This window comes from Oncorhynchus tshawytscha, linkage group LG14, assembly GCF_018296145.1.
Source record: "Oncorhynchus tshawytscha isolate Ot180627B linkage group LG14, Otsh_v2.0, whole genome shotgun sequence".
Lineage (NCBI taxonomy): Eukaryota > Metazoa > Chordata > Actinopteri > Salmoniformes > Salmonidae > Oncorhynchus > Oncorhynchus tshawytscha.
The window spans coordinates 16,102,260-16,121,883 of record NC_056442.1 but is presented as its reverse complement, the minus strand read 5'-3'; the positions used below and the strand labels follow the sequence as shown (position 1 = coordinate 16,121,883).

The 19,624-nt window shown below is 39.9% G+C and overlaps 1 protein-coding gene across 1 annotated transcript in view; it reads left to right on the top strand.

The window, feature by feature from the left end:
* Positions 1 to 19,279, top strand: part of LOC112266608 (transmembrane protein FAM155A) — a 71,911-nt gene extending 52,632 nt beyond the window's left edge. Inside the window, exons 2-3 of the mRNA XM_024444235.2 lie at positions 12,770 to 12,941; positions 16,134 to 19,279. Coding sequence (XP_024300003.1) covers positions 12,770 to 12,941; positions 16,134 to 16,462 — 501 coding nt within the window. The 3' untranslated portion in view covers positions 16,463 to 19,279. The remainder of the gene's footprint in view (positions 1 to 12,769; positions 12,942 to 16,133) is intronic.
* The last annotated feature ends 345 nt before the right edge of the window (positions 19,280 to 19,624 follow it).

Here is a 19,624-nt window from a genome sequence, read left to right as displayed (position 1 = left end):
GTATGTATTCAACACACTTCCCATTGAAATCCCCTTGAGATATTAATGAAGTTGCACTTCCTAGGGCTTCCACTAGATGTCAACCGTCTATAGAAATTTGAATGAGGCTTCTACTGTGTTGTGGGACTGAATGACAGCAGAATGAATCAGGTGTCTGGTAGTCAGCCATTTCCTGGTTATGCGCATTTCACATTATAGCGACCTGCGTTTCATGGCTCCTCAAGACACAAAGGAGTACTCCGGTTGGAACTTTATTGAAGACTAATGATAAAAACATCCTAATGATTGATTCTGTACTTAGTTTGAAATGTTTCTTCGACCTGTAATATACATTTTTGAAGTTTTTGTCCGACGTAACGCTGACCAGAACGAGCGTTTGGATATGTATACCAAACGCACTAACAAAAGTAGCTAATTGGACATTAATAACGGACATTATCGAACAAATCAAGCATTTATTGTGGACCTGGGATTCATGGGAGTGCATTCTGGTGAAGATCATCGAAGGTAAGGGAATATTTAGCATGTAATTTATGGTTTATGTTGACTACAACATGGCAGCTATTTTGACTTGATTGTTCTGAGCTCCGTCTCAGATTATTGCATGGTTTGCTTTTTCCGTAAAGTGTTTTTGAAATCTGACACAGCGGTTGCATTAGCTTCTTGATGCTACCCATCCAGTTAGCTGGATCATTTTCGTCAGCAACCGCTGAATAGCATAGCGCCACAGTCAAATAATATTACAAAAAAATATTCATATTCATGAAATCACAAGTGCAATATTGCAAAACACACCATAGCCTTTTGTTAATCTACCTGTCGTCTCAGATTTTGAAATGATGCTTTACAGTGAAAACAATCCAAGCGTTTGTGTAAGTTTATCGATAGCATAACATAACATTATGTACACTTAAGTAGCTAGGTCACAAAAATCAGAAAAGCAATCAAATTAATCATTTACCTTTGATGATCTTCGGATGTTTTCACTCACGAGACTCCCATATGTTCAGAAATCCACAGGAAAGAGCGGTCACGACAACGCAGACGTATATTCCAAATAATATCCATAATGTCCACAGAAACTTGTCAAACGTTTTTTTTATAATCAATCCTCAGGGAGAAACAATGGCCGCTTTACACTGTAGCGCAAAACTCACTCTGAGAGCCCCCACCTATCCACTTACGCAATGTGATCTTTCACACTCAGTTTTCAAAATAGAAATTAAAACGGCACAAGATACATGTATGTTTGAGGAATTTTAATTATGAGATTTCTGTTGTTTTGAATTTGGCGCCCTGCACTTTCACTGGCTGTTGTCATATCATCCCGTTAATGTGATTGCAGCGCAAAGAGGTTTTAAGGAAGGATTTTTAACCTCTTTGATGTAAATCCCGTGGTTCTGGTACTGGTCCCCGACCGATTTTTTCATTTATAAATCGATCTATGTACACCGTAGATCGAAATCTGACACCACTTCTACCATTTAATTCACCCTTCTGACTGTCCATCAAGTCCTGGCTGAACCCTACTTCACAGCCTCTAACAACACATATGCCTGGAATCCTTACATCATAACCCAGCAGCAGAGAGTCGCTGTAGCACATTCAGAGATCGATTTATAGCTAGTATTCTAAAAAATAAATTATGTTTGTCATAGATGGACGAGATTAATTTGAGGTGAAAGGCTAGTCTCTATGAGACGTTCACATCGATGGGGGCAGATGTTTTGATCAAGAGAGACCTTTAAAAAGTATGGACATTTTCTGAAACACTTAATATACAAATATGTATTTTACAGTTATAAGGAAGGTGAAATCATATAGTTAGCCCTATGGGTGGCAGGGTAGCCTAGTGGTTAGAGCGTTGGACTAGTAACTGAAAGGTTGCAAGTTCATATCCCTGAGCTGACAAGGTACAAATCTGTCATTCTGCCCCTGAACAGGCAGTTAACCCACTGTTCCTAGGCTGTCATTGAAAATAAGAATTTGTTCTTAACTGACTTGCCTAGTTAAATAATTAAAAAAGTTGTATAATAAATTAATTATACAAATGTTCAGAAAATATTGAAGCAATTTCAAACCATATACAGTTTTGTTGCATAGGAAATATTTCATATTTTCATATTTGTATCATATTTGTACTGTGAACTGTACTTGAGCTTGTGTCCTCAAAATTGACTACACCTCAGCAAACTATCTTACAGGAAAGGTGAGATTTGAGCCTTTCTTAGAGTACTAGTTATTGTTTATGGCCCTCTCATGGTAAATAATTACTTTTAGGTAATTATTTTAGGTACATTTGAAGCCTTGAGACATTTGACACATGGATTATTATGTATGTGTGCCGTTCAGAGGGTGAATGGGCAAGACAAAATATTTAAGTGCCTTTGAATGGGGTTTGTATCAAGAACTGCAACCCTTCTGGCTTTTCACACTCAACAGTGTGTATAAAGAATGGTCCACCAACCAAAGGACATCCAGCCAACTTGACACAACTGTGGGAAGCATTGGAGTCAACATAGGCCAGCATCCCTGTGGAACACTTTCGACACATTGTAGAGTCCATGCCTCGCTGAATTGAGGGGAAAAAGGTGGGGGGTGCAACTCAATATATGTGTATGTGTTTGTATATGTACATATGGCCAAAGGTATGTGGACACCTGCTCGTCAAACATCTCATTCCAAAATCATTGGCAATAATATGGAGTTGGTCCCCCCCTTTGCTGCTAGAACAGCCTCCACTCTTCTGGGAAGGCTTTCCACTAGATGTTGGAACATTGCTGTTTGGGATGAAGTGAGGTATTGTGTAAATTGATGAGGGATAAAACAATTGTAATACATTTTAGAATAAGGCTGCAACGTAACAACATTTTTTTTAAAGTCAAGGGGTCTGAATACTTTCCAAATGCAGTGTATAGTGTATCAGTTTGTGTGTGTGTGCATAGCTTAAAATAGAAACTTCACTTGCAAGGAACATTGGCCATGTTTTACCCCCCCTTTCTTTCTCTCCCTCTCTCTGGCAGTTCAAGCAGTGGATAGAGTGACTAATCCCATCTGGATCCTGATTGGTCAGAATTTGTATTGGTAACGGTGATGGTCATCAATGCTTGGAAAAGTTTCCTTGAAACGATACTGAAACCCATTGAAGGCACTAGGCTACTCACGCCATTATGCAATCACACACACACAGGTGCACCGCCAGAGTTATTTGTCCACATAATGAATGGGAACCCTATAAATATAATTATATGGGAAAATCCCCTCAGATCATGGCAATTTGACTGCACCCTCATGGGTACACTTATGGCTGCCGGTCCACCGATCAACCACCCACGTATTTCTATGCTGGGAACATGACCGAGGTGTTGTCTTTGGCATTGCAAGACCATGGGAATATAAGGTTCTATCTGCGCAAAGCATAGTTCTGAGATATTGAGCATCAAAGTTTCCACATCCAAGATCTCAGAACAGTTTTTTTGTAAATTCTTTCATAACCCACTAAAATTCTCACGTTAAAGATACCAAAATTGCATTTCTAAATCTTTATTTTTTTAGGGGGGTGCAATCACAGATATAACATAAGGTTAGAACAAACTTATCACATTTGATTGATTACTAGCAATCGAAAACTCAAGTCATGTGCATACGCCAGACCACAATCCCTGAAATGTCAATCTGGGTTCAGCCGAAAAGGGTCTATTTTTTATTATTATTTAAATTTCAATGGAAAGGTACAGACATTTAATGGTGAAATAAAGAGAAAACCCTCCAATCTTTCTAATGACATCATCAAATATATTAATTAATGTTCATCACATATTTGTTAAAGCGATAGTTCCTGAAAATTACAAATATATTATATCCTATGGATAAGTAGCAACATTCCTAAAGCTTAGCACTGGATGAGTAAACTGATATATTTTTGTGGTCTCTGCCACACAAAGAAACAGACACCTCACAAGTCCTCAACTGGAAGCTTCATTAAATAGTACCCGCAAAACACCAGTCTCAACGTCAACAGTGAAAAGGCAACTCCGGGATGCTGGCCTTCTAGGCAGAGTTCCTCTGTCCATTGTCTGTGCTCATCTTAATATTTTATTTTTATTGGCCAATCTGAGATATTACTTTTTCTTTGCAACTCTGCCTAGAAGGCCAGCATCCCGGAGTCGTCTCTTCACTGTTTTTCACTATTTTTACGGATACTATTTAATGAAGCTGCCAGTTGAGGACTTGTGAGGCGTTTGTTTCTCAAACTAAACACTACAATGTTCTTGTCCTCTTGCTCAGTTGTGCACCGGGGCCTCTCACTCCTCTTTCTATTCTGGTTAGGGCCAGTTTGCGCTGTTCTATGAAGGGAGTAGTACACAGCATTGTACGAGATTTTCAGTTTCTTGTCAATTATTTTAAACCCTACCACCCAACCCCTAATTTGAGTAAACTAATGGACAAGAACACTTAGGCTTGTACTTCCAGCTTATACATACTATATACATTTTAGGGACACAGTGTATTTTTAGTCCCATCCTTCAGCTACCCTCAACCCCTCATCATTTAGCTATTTGATATAAAAAATGAGTACCAATTTAGGTATCACATTTTTTTAAAGTATTTGATAAAATATTGAATTTGCCCATAACAACGCATTGAATAACACATTCATAAATGGCAAAAAAGACAGTCAAAGAATATATCATAAGGAATACGTTTTTGAATTGACTGTCCTATACCTAGCAGATTTAATAAAGCTCAGGAAATATGCACTGAACAAAAATATAAACGCAACATGTAAAGTGTTGGTCACATGTTTCATGAGCTGAAATAAAACATCCCAGAAATTGTCCATATGTACAAAAAGCAAAAAAAAAATTTGTTTACATCCCTGTTAGTGAGCATTTCTCCGTTGCCAAGATAATCCATCCACCTGACAGGTGTGGCATATAAAGAATCAGATTAAACAGCATTATCATTACACAGGCCACTCTGAAATGTGCAGTTTTGTCACACAACACAACGCCACAGATGTCTCAAGTTTTGAGGGAACATGCAATTGTCATGCTGACTGCAGGAATGTCCACCAGAGCTGTTGCCAGATAATTTAATGTTAATTTCTCTGCTATAAGCTGCCTTTAATGTAGTTTTAGAGAATTTGGCATTACGTCCAACTGGCCTCATAACCGCACATGACGTGTAACCACACCAGCCCAGGACCTCCATATCCGGCTTCTTCACCTGCAGGATCATCTGAGACCAGCCACTCAGACAGGTGATGAAACTTTGGGTTTCCGCAACCAAAGAATTTCTGCGCAAGAAACCATCAGCAACCGTCTCGTCGTCCCCACCGACTTCAGTGGGCAAATGGTCACCTTCAATGGCCACTGGCACGCTGGAGAAGTGTGTTCTTCACGGATGAATCATGTTATCAACTGCGCCGGGCAAGCGGTTTGCTGATACCAACGTTGTGAACAGAGTGCCCATGGCGGCAGTGGGGTGATATGGGCTGGCATAAGCTTTGTACAATGAACACAATTGCATTTTATCGATGGGCAGTTTGAATGCACAGTGATACCATGACAAGATCCCGAGGCCCATTGTCATGTGGCAGCATGTAGTGTTGTGCCAGTAACCTAAAGGTTGCTGGATCGAATCCCCGAGCTGACAAGATGAAAATCTGCTGTTCTGCCCCTGAACAAGACAGTTAACCCACTGTTCCAGGGTAGTCTATCATTGTAAATAAGAATTGGTTCTTAACTGACTTGCCTAGTTAAATTAAGGTTACACATGCCATTCCTCCACCGCCCTCACCTCATGTTTCAGAATGATAATGCATGGCCCCATGTCGCAAGGATCTGTACACAGTTCCTAGAAACTGAAAATGTCCCATGTTATTCAATGGCCTGCACACTCACCATATATATCACCCATTGAGTATGTATGGGATGCCCTGGATCTACATGTACAACAGTTCCAGTTCCCACCAATATCCAGCAACTTCACACAGCCATTGAAGAGGAGTGTGTCAACGGGGCACAATCAACAACCTGATCAACTCTATGCGAAGGAGATGTGTTGCACTGCATGAGGAAAATGGTGTTCACTCCAGATAATGACTTGTTTTCTGATCCACGCCCCTACCTTTTTTTAAAGGTATCTATGACCAACAGATGCATATCTGTATTCCCAGTTATCCACACCCATAGATTATGTCCTAATGAATTCATTTCAACTGACTGATTTCCTTATATGAACTGTAACGCAGTAAAATCTTTGAAATTGTTGCATTTATTCATCTGATGGCATTGAGGAGTTTACCACATCAGCCACCGGCTTCATTAATAAGTGCATCGACAACAACATCCCCACAGTGACCGTACATACATATCGCAACCAGAAGACATGGATTACAGGAAATATCCACACTGATCTAAAGGTTAGAGCTGCCGCTTTCAAGAATCAGGACATTAATCCTAACGCTTATAAGAAATCCCGCTTTGACCTCTGACAAGCCATCAAACAGGCAAAGTGTCAATAAAGGACTAAGATCGAATTCTACTACCCTGGCTCTGGCGCTTGTCGGATGTGGCAGGGCTTGCAAAACTATCACAGATTGCAAAGGGAAACCTAGCCATGATCTGCCCAGACGATCTAGATGCCTTCTAAGCTTGCTTCGATGCAAGCAACACTAAACCATGCATGAGAACACCAGGTGTTCTGGATGAGTAAGATCTTTAAACAGGTCAACATTCACAAGGCCGCAGGGCCAAATACTTATTTTCCACCATAATTTGCAAATAAATTCATAAAAAAATCCTACAATGTGATTTTCAGGATTTTTTTTCTCATTTTGTCTGTCATAGTTGAAATGTACCTATGATGAAAATTACAAGCCTCTCTCATCTTTTTAAGTGGGAGAACTTGCACAATTGGTGGCTGACTAAATACTTTTTTTGCCACACTGTATATAGCCAAGTTATAGTTAATCATTGTGGTGTATTTGTTATTACTTTTATTCTTATGTGTTATTACTTGTCTTTTATTTATCTATTTTCCTTCCGTCTGCATTGTTGTTGTCTACACCTGTTGTTACAAAGCATGTGATGAATACAATTGTGACCTGGTAGGGCTACTCGTGATTTCGCTTCAGGCTGAAGGTTCCATCTGCTCCATGGGTCAGGTACTTGCAACCAGTAAAACTGCCCTGGTCTTGGCACTTGATCTCCAGGAGGCAATGGGTGGGGGTTGTTTTATATTTGGTAGGTCAGAACAAATCCAAAGGGCAGCTCACCATACTCAGAAGGCACATACTGTTGCTCTGAGTTTGAGGCCAACAAGGTTTACATCTGGCAGTTGCTTCCAATTGCAGCAAGGTTTTGCAGGATGTTTCTTGCAAACTCTTTACTGGGTAATGGTGTAGGGGCTGGACAATAGAGGTTTGTCAAAATCCACTCACAAGTCCTCCAGGGACCTTGTTGGCAGGTGCATTGTCTTTCTTTGGTGGCATTACATTCAATATTTGAACTGTATTTACAGGTTTTTACTGCAGACCTGAGGTATGCATGGGAATGTGCCATGTTTGAGGCAAGGATGTTTTGCTCTCGTTTGGTGGAACAGATGTGTAGCCCATTTTAATGTAAAGCTATGGTGTACAGTAAACTGACGACATGGTTGCACTTTTCCTGGCCCTCTTTGCAGTTCCATTTAGTCTCCATGATGAATGGACTTTCAGGGGAGACATTTTCCTGGAAATAAGTAAAAACAGAATTGAGTTAGACAAGTCAACCTAATATTTATTTTAATACACCACAAGGGACACAGAAATAAGAACATAATAATGATATGGATTGTCCATACAATTCTATAAGCTATAACAAAGCAGAATCCAAAAGAAGAACAATGCAAAAAAGGCTACTTAGCTGAAATGTTTGATTATTGCATAGATTTTAGGGTTTTCAGTAGTGCTAGGTTTAAAAACTGGTAGGGCCAAAATTATTCAATTTGGGTCTATTAAATCTAATTGAAGATCCATAATCCATTTACATTTCAGCAGGGCGCTTAGCATGCAGATTTGAAATAATGTGGCAAACTGAAACAGGCTGAATATAAAGTTGATGTCATTTCTGCTACATTTTTGAGTGACTATTGATTATTTTAGTATGACATTTTTCTGGATTCAAATTAAAATGGGAATTGGGTAGGTTTTAACATACATGCAGTACCTTCTATATGTGGATTCCGTGGTTTATGGCATCCCGGCGCATGACTAGAATGCATACCACCACACTTGCAAGTAGAAATGGCCATACTCAATTGACACCCCCACTTATCTAACTGACCAGCAAACGATCTGAATTATGTACGAGTCACATTCTTTCGCATTGAGTGAAATGACCTTACACCTGCCTGCCTTAAGATGACAAGCACAGCCACAACAACAACAGTGAACATTACAGTAACTACTTAACTACAAAGGTTGTATGTTGTACCTGTACCAGGTTGTACCTGAAAGTATTCAGTAATATTGTCAATGAAGTTATGTTAAAATATCAACTTTACACCTTTTTCAATCTACAACGTTACATTAGCTATAGCCAGCTAGCTAGCTACTGAGCTAGCAACAAACTGGCTGCAAAAACACTTAACGTAAACTCATCCCATTCTGTACAAATGTGCGCAACCGCAATATTCAAACGAGGCTACAAAGAAAACTAATGGGATTGTAAGCGACTGTGTTGACGGCAAAATCGGGGGTGTGAACTAGGTTTCTAATTCAAGTGTTGATCGACATGGTAATGGCTCTATAGTATTGAAGAAAAGTTGAAAAAACTTACATCTTGATGTGTCATGTCGTAACGTACAGCACGCATAAAGCAACTATTTATGTCTTACAATCTCTCTCCATCAGCTGTAGCACTTCTATCATCTGTTAAAAACAAGAAATGGACAGTGACGGGGGTAAGGGGGGGAATACCTAGTAATTTTTTTTGTCATCATTGCATGCGATCATCATTCTCAAAGCCGCTGTTTACTTGTAAGATCACTTTAGCACCGCCCTAAAAACCCGATTCATATTCGACACAAACCTTCAAATAGGTATGTAATGACACATTATATAAACTCTTTATAGTGTTTTATTGACATTTTAGAGGCGATAAGTTGGACAGATCGAGTGAAAAAAAGCAATTTTCCCACACAACATCTCTCCTTCTCACTATCAAGCATTAGTTTCGCTTCCCACCCGCCATTTTTAAAAAGACCCGACGGGGCTCATTGCCTGCTTGAATTATGCAGAAACAGGCAGGATTTAGGTCATGTAATTGATATTGTTGGAAAGGGGAGAAATTGTGCTTTACAATGGTATTGCCATTACAGTTGATCTGGAAGTATTAGATTTTTGGGGCGCTAAAATAAGGGCAATTGTACGGACCAAGGCGATGTACGAGTTTACGTTATAGACATAATCTTACCTTGTACATTGTGAATGTAACTCCCGATTAATTTACTGTAACCTTTTAGTTGGACTGCCTTGGGCAGTCTGACATCTTCATCTGCCCATTTATCGATATAAGTCGATGTTATAGCCGGCAACAGTTGTAACTATGTGCACGTAACATTAAAACTTCAAACTTGTAAAATGAGAAGTCCACACAATTGTGGTTTTGACTTCCGGGGTTCTCCCCTAAGCTATATTACCATCATAATATAATAATGCATGGAATTTAGCAGACACTTTTCTCCAAAGCGACTTACAGTCAAGTGTGCATACATTTTGTTGGTCCCAGGAATCAAACCCACTATCCTGGCGTTGCAAGCGGCATGCTCCACCTAATGGGCTACACAGAACCACCATCAAATGGCCACAATAATTGAATGACAGACAATATCTGGTTCAGGACTCCAGCCCTGTAGGTTCCTGTGATTCACCAATATTAGCTTTACACTTTTTCAAACACAAAATAAGAAATAAATGGACTACCTTAAATGAAGAATGGTACCACAAAGGTACTGCCCATGATGTCACAGATGCCATAATGGCACAGGAACTCTGTGAACACTACAGACAGTTTTGTGGGAGGCCTGGCCGAAGCTGTTCATGATGCTGAAATGGACAGAGTCAGTCTGGTGGAAGTCTAATGTAACCTGATAGATGCTGTCCGTGGTGCTGAAACAGTGATGTCCTTGGGAAAACTGGTGTATATTTATTCACAGTTAAAACAAGCATAGCTTTATCTAACTGTGTTCCTGCGGGTGTGTGTGAATAGATGAGGGTGTGTGAATAGATGAGTGAGTGTGTGTGTGCGCTTGTGCATGTGCTTCTCATTCAAATGCAGCTTGTGCTCAAAACCCCCTATGTTTGGTAATGTAAAGGAGTGCTGTACCGTTTACGTCACAGATGGAGAATGAGTGGTGATTATTTTTTCTTCTCTGGTAAACTATTCTTTATCTCTTTTATGAGTTAGAGTTGTGTTCAGGTTACTCCAGTGCCAAATTCAGCATGGCACAATGTTATGGAATGTTCAGTTAGAAATACATTAAGAGAACAGACATGCCTCTCATACAGTATATGTAGGGTAAGGAATAATGTCTGCTTTATTTGTGGCATTTCTATTTGCAACATTTAGTGTTTTGCACACTTCTGAACATGACAAATATCATTGCACCAGTTGTTAATCACTTGCATTTTTCACTCTTTGTTGTTTCTCCTCTGAATGGAGCATGGCCATGCTGAAGCCATTGGAAAAAGTGGCACTTAAATTCTGACCTTGGCTCTCAGCCAATGATGCGGGCCGTTCGGGTCGATATCATCATTATCGCTGTTTAGCATGCTCAAAGACTAATTTACACTATAACTCCTAGGAAACTTTGCCAGCTCTGATCCGTTGACCTTTAATATTGTGTAGACCAATCCACTGAAACACAAATTAAACAGTCTGATTACCAGCAATGACGAGAGGGAGGAGGTGAGGGCCCTGGAGGAGTGGTGCCAGGAAAATAACCTCACTCTCAACGTCAACAAAACGAAGGCGCTGATCTTGGACTTTGCATGCTGCTTTACTCATTTCATATACTTTATTCTACTGTATTTTAGTCAATGCCACTCCAACATTCCTTTATACATTTCTTAATTCCATTATTTTATTTATTTTTAATATTTCAAATGTTCACATTTATTTAACTTAGGCAAGTCAGTTTAGAACAATTCTTATTTACAATGACGGCCTACCCCGGGCCAAACCCGGATGACACTGGGCCAGTCATGCGCTGCCCTATGGGACTCCCAATCAGGACTGGATGTGATACTTTTAGATGTTTGTGTATTGTTGTGAATTGTTCGATACTACTGCACTTTTGGAACTAGGAACACAAGCATTTCGCTACACCCGCAACAACATCTGCTAAATATGTGTATGTGATTTCATTTTTTTATAGTCAATCCCTGATAGGTACATTATGCATTTTTGTGTGAAGGTGGTGTCGTCTACTGGGAGAAAGGGAGATTGCACTGGGGGATGGGGGCCATTGATTTGTTTAAGGGCAGAGTCAGTTGTACAGTACATTGGCATTAGCAGCACTACAAAAGGTCTTGTGTGGCTCAGTTGGTAGTGAATGGTAATTGTAATGCCAGGGTTGTGGGTTCAATTCCTCCTGGGACTACAAATATGAAAATGTATTTATGTACTATTGTAAATGTCATACTTTATGGGGCTTGGCTGGGTATCAGAGAACCTCATCCTGAGGATCAATTAGGAAGAGACATTCTCCTCTGCTGGTTGTATATAGGTAATAGCAGCAAGAGTAGGAGTGCTGAAGAACTGAAAGCTTTATGAACACAGGCCCAGGTGATTCCAAATACAATGTACGGAACAGTAATTAGTAGAATCATTGAATTCAAAATAATTTTATTCCTTTCCTTAGGTTCTGATACTGCATAATTGGACATTTGAAAGTGATATGGCAACAACCCCACCCAGCCTTCCTTGAGTTGTAAAATTCTGGTAACTTTCCAAAAAATGTCCCAGTTTTCCATAAGGAGGATTGCCATAAGCTACTTCCTGCTTTTTCCCCACTAATACCAATCATCTCCAACCAGTATTATGGGAAAACTGGGGAAATTTGGGAAAGTTATGGGAATTTTGTAACTCTATACCTTCTGCTATTCTTTTCATATTGTTTTTATATACTCCTTTTAGGTATCATGTAAGTATGAAAGTAGTATAAGAGGAAGGAAATAAGTACAAGTAGTATAAGAGGAACCTTGCATCTGTATTTACCAAAATAGCTCAACAATGGCACACTGCCACAACTCCTTGATCTCCTCGAGATACTTTAAATAAAAGCACTCCTAATTACAACAAATATGATTTAGTCACATGTCATGGGTGGATTACATTGACAATTGATGATTGGCATCTGGTTGTCTTTTATACAGTCATGTATCTCTAACACATCAATTTATAAGGCTGAATAACATCGAATGGGATTTTGCAAGATCTGTGAGAAATTGTTAAATCTCTGTTTCTGAAAAATTCCTATAGTATTTTCTGGAAATATGTGTACTGAAAAATCTCTAGTTTTGAAGATAGGATGGATGTTATTTAATAACATTCAGAGCCAAACAGAAGACAACTGAGATCTTTGTTTTTGAACAGACATAGCTTAGTCTTGATGTCAAAGTAATAGTTTGCTTATTTATGATGTGCTAAAAGTGAACTTCCCCAATTTACATATGGGTTTCATTTGGTTTAACTAACATGCTCTATCTTCTACCTCTCAGGCTGCCTACAAACCGTGGCTGTGTGCACAGTATTTCCCCACCACACAGAGGCATTGTAGAAGGACAGTACCTTGTCTCCAGTACTGCCTTGAGGTTCAGCAGAGGTGTCCCTTCATACTACCGGACAACGACGATCTCATCCACGGAGGAAGCCCCAGCTTCATATGTACAGGTGGGTGTGGTGGTTATGGACTGATCAATCAGTCAGTCAATCAATCAAGTGTGATTTGTAGCCACAGCTTATACGGGTGGGCGTATATCCATCTATGCTGTTTACCTGAGATGCACCATGGATCTAGGATAGATGGGCTTGGGTCAATTAATTTTGAAATGTACTAATTGTAGGAATTTATTTGCACTCCTATGTCCATTGACAGGAATTTAGATGGAATTGTATGTTGCAAGATATATTTAATTGTGCTCTTGTGCCCCTGATGATCCCTTGTAAAATTACTTTTCAGTGGTATCGATAAAGTTGTATGGTTTTGATCTCTGGTACTCAAGCCAATAATGTACTTGTCACTAGCGACATCTAGTGGACATATACGGCAGTGTTAGTAAAATCAATGACACTTCCCTCTCAGTGTAAAGTGTATTGCTGAGACAGTCACTGTGATGGGGTTCAACTCCAGAGTAGTATTTTAATATTCCACAGTGATCAAGACAGAACCAAAATAACATGACCTGCCCTGTCCTGATTTGATCTCAGTGGGGTGCTCTGTCATTTCCTCCCCCAGCCCCAAAAATGTTAAGTATTTCAATACCGTAATTAGAGCAGCCTTTGATATCTTTGTATTACTTGTGCGTCAGCGATTAAATGGTAGGCTTTGCCTTTTGAGATCCCCATTTTCTGATACTCATTTGATGAGATGACACAAGTCGTGACATCAAATCAAATGACATTTTATTGGTCATATACACATGGTTAGCAGATGTTATTGCGAGTGTAGCGAAATTCTTCCGCTTCTAGTTCCGACAGTGCAGTAATATCAAGCAAGTAATCTAACAATTCCACAACAACTACCCAATACACACAAATCTAAGGGACGGAATAAGAATATAGAATTATATGGATCGGCATAGGCAAGATGCAATAGATGGTATAAAAATAGAGTATATACAGTTGAAGATGGAAGTTTACATACACCTTAGCCAAATACATTTAAACTCAGTTTTCACAATTCCTGACATTTAATCCTAGTACATATCCCCTGTCACAGGTCAGTTATGATCACCACTTTATGTTAAGAATGTGAAATGTCTGAATAATAGTAGAGAGAATGATTTCTTTCAGCTTTTATTTCTTTCATCACATTCCCAGTGCATCAGAAGTTTACATGCTACCAAATACTAATTGAGTGTATTGCCTTTAAATTGTTTAACTTGGGTCAAACATTTTTGGTAGCTTTCCACAAGCTTCCCACAGTTAGTTGGGTGAATTTTGGCCCATTCCTCCTGACAGAGCTGGTGTAACTGAGTCAGGTTTGTAAGCCTCCTTGCTCGCACACGCTTTTTCAGTTTTGCCACAAATTGTCAAGGCTTTGTGATGACCACTCCAATACCTTGACTTTGTTGTCCTTAAGCCATTTTGCCACAACTTTGGAAGTATGCTTGGGGTCATTGTCCATTTGGAAGACCCATTTGAGACCAAGCTTTTAACGTCCTGATTGATGTCTCTAGATGTTGCTTCAATATATCCACATAATTTTCCTCCCTCATGATGCCATCTATTTTGTGAAGTGCACCAGTCCCTCCTGCAGCAAAGCACCCCACAACATGATTCTGCCACCCCCATACTTCACGGTTGGGATGGTATTCTTCAGCTTGCAAGCTTCCCGCTTTTTCCTCCAAACATAAAGATGTGGCCAAACAGTTATATTTTTGTTTCATCAGACCAGAGGACATTTCTCCAAAAGGAACAATCTGTGTCCCCATGTGCATTTTTATGGCTTTTTTTTATGGTGGTTTTGGAGCAGTGGCTTCTTCCTTGCTGAGCTGCCTTGACCGGTATGACGGCTGCGTGGTCTCATGGTGTTTATACTTGCGTACTATTGTTTGTACAGATGAACGTGGTACCTTCAGGCATTTAGAAATTGCTCCCAAGGATGAACCAGTCTCGTGGAGGTCTACAATTGTTTTTTTGAGGTCTTGGCTGATTTCTTTTGATTTTCCAATGATTTCAAGCAAAGAGGCACTGAGTTTGAAGATAAACCTTGAAATACATCCACAGGTACACCTCCAATTGACTGAAATGATGTCAATTAGCCTATCAGAAGCTTCTAAAGCCATGACATAATTTTCTGGAACTTTCCAAGCTGTTTAAAGGCACAGTCAACTTAGTGTATGTAAACTTCTGACCCACCAGAATGATATAGTGAATTATAAGGGAAATAATCGGTCTCTAAACAATTGCTGGAAAAATGACTTGTGCCATGCACAAAATAGATGTCCTACCGACTTGTCCAAAACTATAGTTTGTTATTAACAAGAAATTTGTGGAGTGGTTGAAAAATGAGTTTTAAATGGAGTTTTTTTTAGTCCAATCTAAGTGTATGTAAACTTCCGACTTCAACTGTACATATGGGATGAGTAATTCAAGATATGTACAAATTATTAAATTGACATTGTTAAAGTGACTAGTGATCTATCTATAAGTCTGTATGTAGACAGCAGCCTCTCTGTGTTAGTGACGGCTGTTTAACAGTCTGATGGCCTTGAGATTGAAAAATAGCTTCTGTCTCTCAGTCCCAGCTTTGATGCACCTGTACTGATCTCGCCTTCCAGATGGTATCAGGGTGAACAGGCAGTGGCTTGGGTGGTTGTTGTCCTTGATGATCTTTTTGTCCTTCCTGTGACATCGGGCGCTGTAGGGGTCCTGGAGGGCAGTGGTGTAGATTATATTTACCGTGCTGCAGTATGGGGTCGCTACAAAATGTCACTTACGTCTTTTTAATTTAGAGTTCAATAAAGGATCATTAATGTTAGGCTATGATACAGCATATAACATAATGATACTGATAGTTTATTCATATGAAGACTGGGATAAACATGCATACTGACTGGTATTTATGCTCTCATGCACATGGTCATCTGTCTTTTATTTGGTGATACATTTCAACAAAACACTGCATTACCACACTGCAAGTAAGGCTGGGACTAGGCTGGGTCATTTATTTAGCTTATTGTGGGTCATCTGAATGAATGAATACACTTTATTGGTATTGGGGAAATTGGGTTTGTCATCATCATCAGACACAGGCATGGATGATACAGACACACAGGGATGCATGAGAGGGATGCACAGAGACATGAGCATCTATGGCTTATATCAGTGTTTACCCACTACTCTCTTCGTCCCCCACAGGGCTACTGGGGAGCCATGGGCAGCCCAACAGCCAGGCAGAGTGCTGCGACGTTCAGTGGGACTCTAAACCGGACAACCGTTCTCGTGGGACGCTGAAAAGGACTCCAACTCCCTCCTGCCATCACCAACAGGGGGCATCGACATCAGTCACCTCGGCCGCCACACCCACCAGACAGTGCAGCAGTAGCGGCCGGCTGAAGCTGTGCATGCTGGTCTTTGTTCTCCTGCACACCGTAGTCACCATTACCACCGCATCCCACAATTCCACTGGGGTCGTCGGTGTGGCAGCCATTTTCCCCCTGGAGGAAAGCTCCTCCAGTGAGGAATAATGGAAAAAATGTGCAAAAAAACTCAATGTTTTATTTGTGAATGAGTGAGTTGCAAAACCGGTTCTGACCAGTTCTGGCTCTCTGTTCAGAAAGAACCCTGGAAGGTCCCTGGTATGTGCTGTCGAAGCCTCTTTGGGCCACAGGAAGTGAGAGCAATTTACCCGGAGCAAAGGATTGTAGTCATGTGGTGAGGCGACGACGTGGGTGGGGCCAACACATCTCAGACCAAAGGATCAATATCATATCACCGTGTCAATCTAAACCTGAGTTCACCTTTTCAGTCTCTTGTTTCTTCAGGATGTACTTCATAGTTTTTTTCTCCTCCTGGTTCAGTTGTTTGTGGAGTTTGTTGGAATGTGAGTGGGTTGTCTTAGAACACATAAGAGGCAGAGAATATTGAAAAAGGTATCACCAACCTGTGTGTTTTTATCCACCCCTCTCTTAACCAGTAACATTTAGCTGCTCCTGGATATGCTAACAATATTCTTAACTCAAACACTCACAAACAGAAAGAGTAAACACTTATTGATCCCCCCTGTCCTGGTGGATACATAGAACATTTCAGTCATATCAGGGTTCTCTCATGGCAGTACATATAACTCTAATACAGAGCCAGTGAAGAGCAGGTGTACTATACCTTTCTACACTGTTTTACCGACCTGAACCGTATTGTGCTCACTTGGATTATTTTCCTTACACGGTTGCATGTAAACCAGGCCAGTGAAGTACAGTACAGCTCAGCTCATTTTAGCTCGGCTCAGTTGTGTGAATAGGGTAGCAGTGGAGGTCTTGTCACATGGATTCAAAATGTTCCCACCAATGGACTTCAGTGTACTTCCGAGTTCATATTATTTGAGCCAATAAGTTTCTCTCTCATTATCCTGTGTCATGCGTTTGTATGTGATGGGCCCAAAGGGGACGTCAGATTTACGAAGTTCAATTTACCTCAAATCAAGTGACCTATTGGCTTAGATTGACTTTTTCTAAAGCAGTACATCCAAGAACCGTATGTTTGGCTTTTATATTTGACTCACTTCACTTCACACAGTGGGAGAGGCGTCACAAGACCTGGGTTCAAATACTATTTGTTCTCTTTGAAATATTTTAGCTGTACTCGATTGAGCTTGCCTGGCGCAATGTAACCAATGGGATTGTCCCAAAAGTATAACTGAAAATCTTGCCCATCTCATCTCCAGACAAGCTCAATCAAATGCTCAACACACTTGACAGAAAACGGATACAATTTTCCATACCCTCTACAATCATACATACCCTCTCCTCTTTGTCTCTATTTGACCTTATTGACCTCATTGTGACCAAGATAATCACCTTGTATCTTTACACAGAGCTAAGGCCTTAGCTAGTAGGCGTTTGTGTGAAGGTAAGGAGTTCTCAAGGGATGGCTCTACATACTGCATTTCCTTCCGTTGGTGTGACTGCTGCTAACCGGTACTCATTGATATGGCACATTTGGGAAGAAATCTGATAGGCTCCTTATGCTTTCACCTTTGACCTTGACATCCCTGTCTTATCCTTCCCGTTCAACTGAGTAGCGCATATTATGACACCTTTGTTTTTTCTATATAATCGGTACTGCCGGAATAACTCTGAAGTCAACCGTACTCGGGCATGAAGACATCAATCTGACGATTAAGGTGACATTTCCTCAAGACCCTGATCTTGGGTCAGTTCTGCATTTGACCCACTAATGGTAGGTGTTAGAATTGGAGGAGGGAAACTGATCCTAGATCTTTCCCTAGGGAAAACTTCACCCTGAAAGTCTATGTGATTTAGCCTTTTCACATTATTTTCCCCTTAGGTTCTCGTAACAGTTGATTTTCTCACAGACACTCATCGAGGTGAACTGTTCTTTGTAGCAATCAATGAGCAACATTACTTTATTGTTTCCCTCACCTTTACTTTATTCCCCCAAAAGACAGCAGCGGATGTACCCCTCTCTGTAGAAATAATCTCCCACAAACTCCCCCAAACATTCATGATCTGAACCTTGTGGATCTATGCAGATGTCCTACCCCTGTCTGGCCCCGTACATACTCAAGTTGCACAACTGATGTACAACACATTTGGCACAATGGTTGTGATACAACTGATGTTTTTGTGATTCAACAGAGAGTTTGTCTGCACAATGGTTGTGTAATTATTTTTCTGGAAAAAAAATACTATGTTGAATGACATGTTATGCCATATGCATTGTACTTCAGTTGAACAACTGGAGTGTTTACTGGTGTAAATATGTCCTAGAGAAGTGAGATATTCAAGATGTCCACCTCTTGGAGATTTCTGTTTTTCTATTTAGGGGAAGCTTCTTGTGTTTGTTTTTCTTGTTTTTGGTTGCATTTTCTGTTAATGGTCTCACTTCAAACAAACTACAACTTGTAAAGGCTTTATAAGCATCTACAGTTTGTAGTACTTATGAGTACTTTATGTATGCTTTATAAAGCCTTTTAATGTTGTACTTCGTTTGAAGTTGGACCTTGTTAAGAACTGTCTACAGCATTGTATGTCAGACCAGTAGGAAAGAGAAGATTGGGAAAAGGTGTGATAGGTGTGTGCAAGGAAAATAATGAAGAAAAAGAAAATTGTAAAAAAAATTTTACACAGATACCTTATCTTACTATTGTCATATTATCATACGATAGATGCTTTAGTGCAATTATCTTTTCTTTTTCTACAAAAGAGTTTGATGAAATAATTTATAATGCGTCTCGAAAGTCATCATCTTTTTTGAACATAAGAGAAATGCAGCCACATTTATTAAAATTTTGTTCAAAATAAATAAAACTATGTTAAATATGATTGTTGACTGCTTCTTTTGGATTGTATTTTATTTCGTACCATTGACTAAAGTTACCTGACTATAGGCCTATAGCCAGATCAATTAAATTTGGCCAACATTCTGTGGTAAGTGGGCAATCTGGGATTCAAACAATAACAACAACAAAGAGGACACCCGCCACTTTTTTGGTAAACAAGTAAACTTCCAGGGCCAGTTTTACTCTGCATCTGCAACAGGTGCAGGGTTAACAAATACATGTATTTGCCACATGCGCCAAATACAACAACTGTAGATTTCACCGTGAAATGCTTATTTACAAGCCCTTAACCAATATTTACCAACGCTAAAATAAAAAATAATAAAAA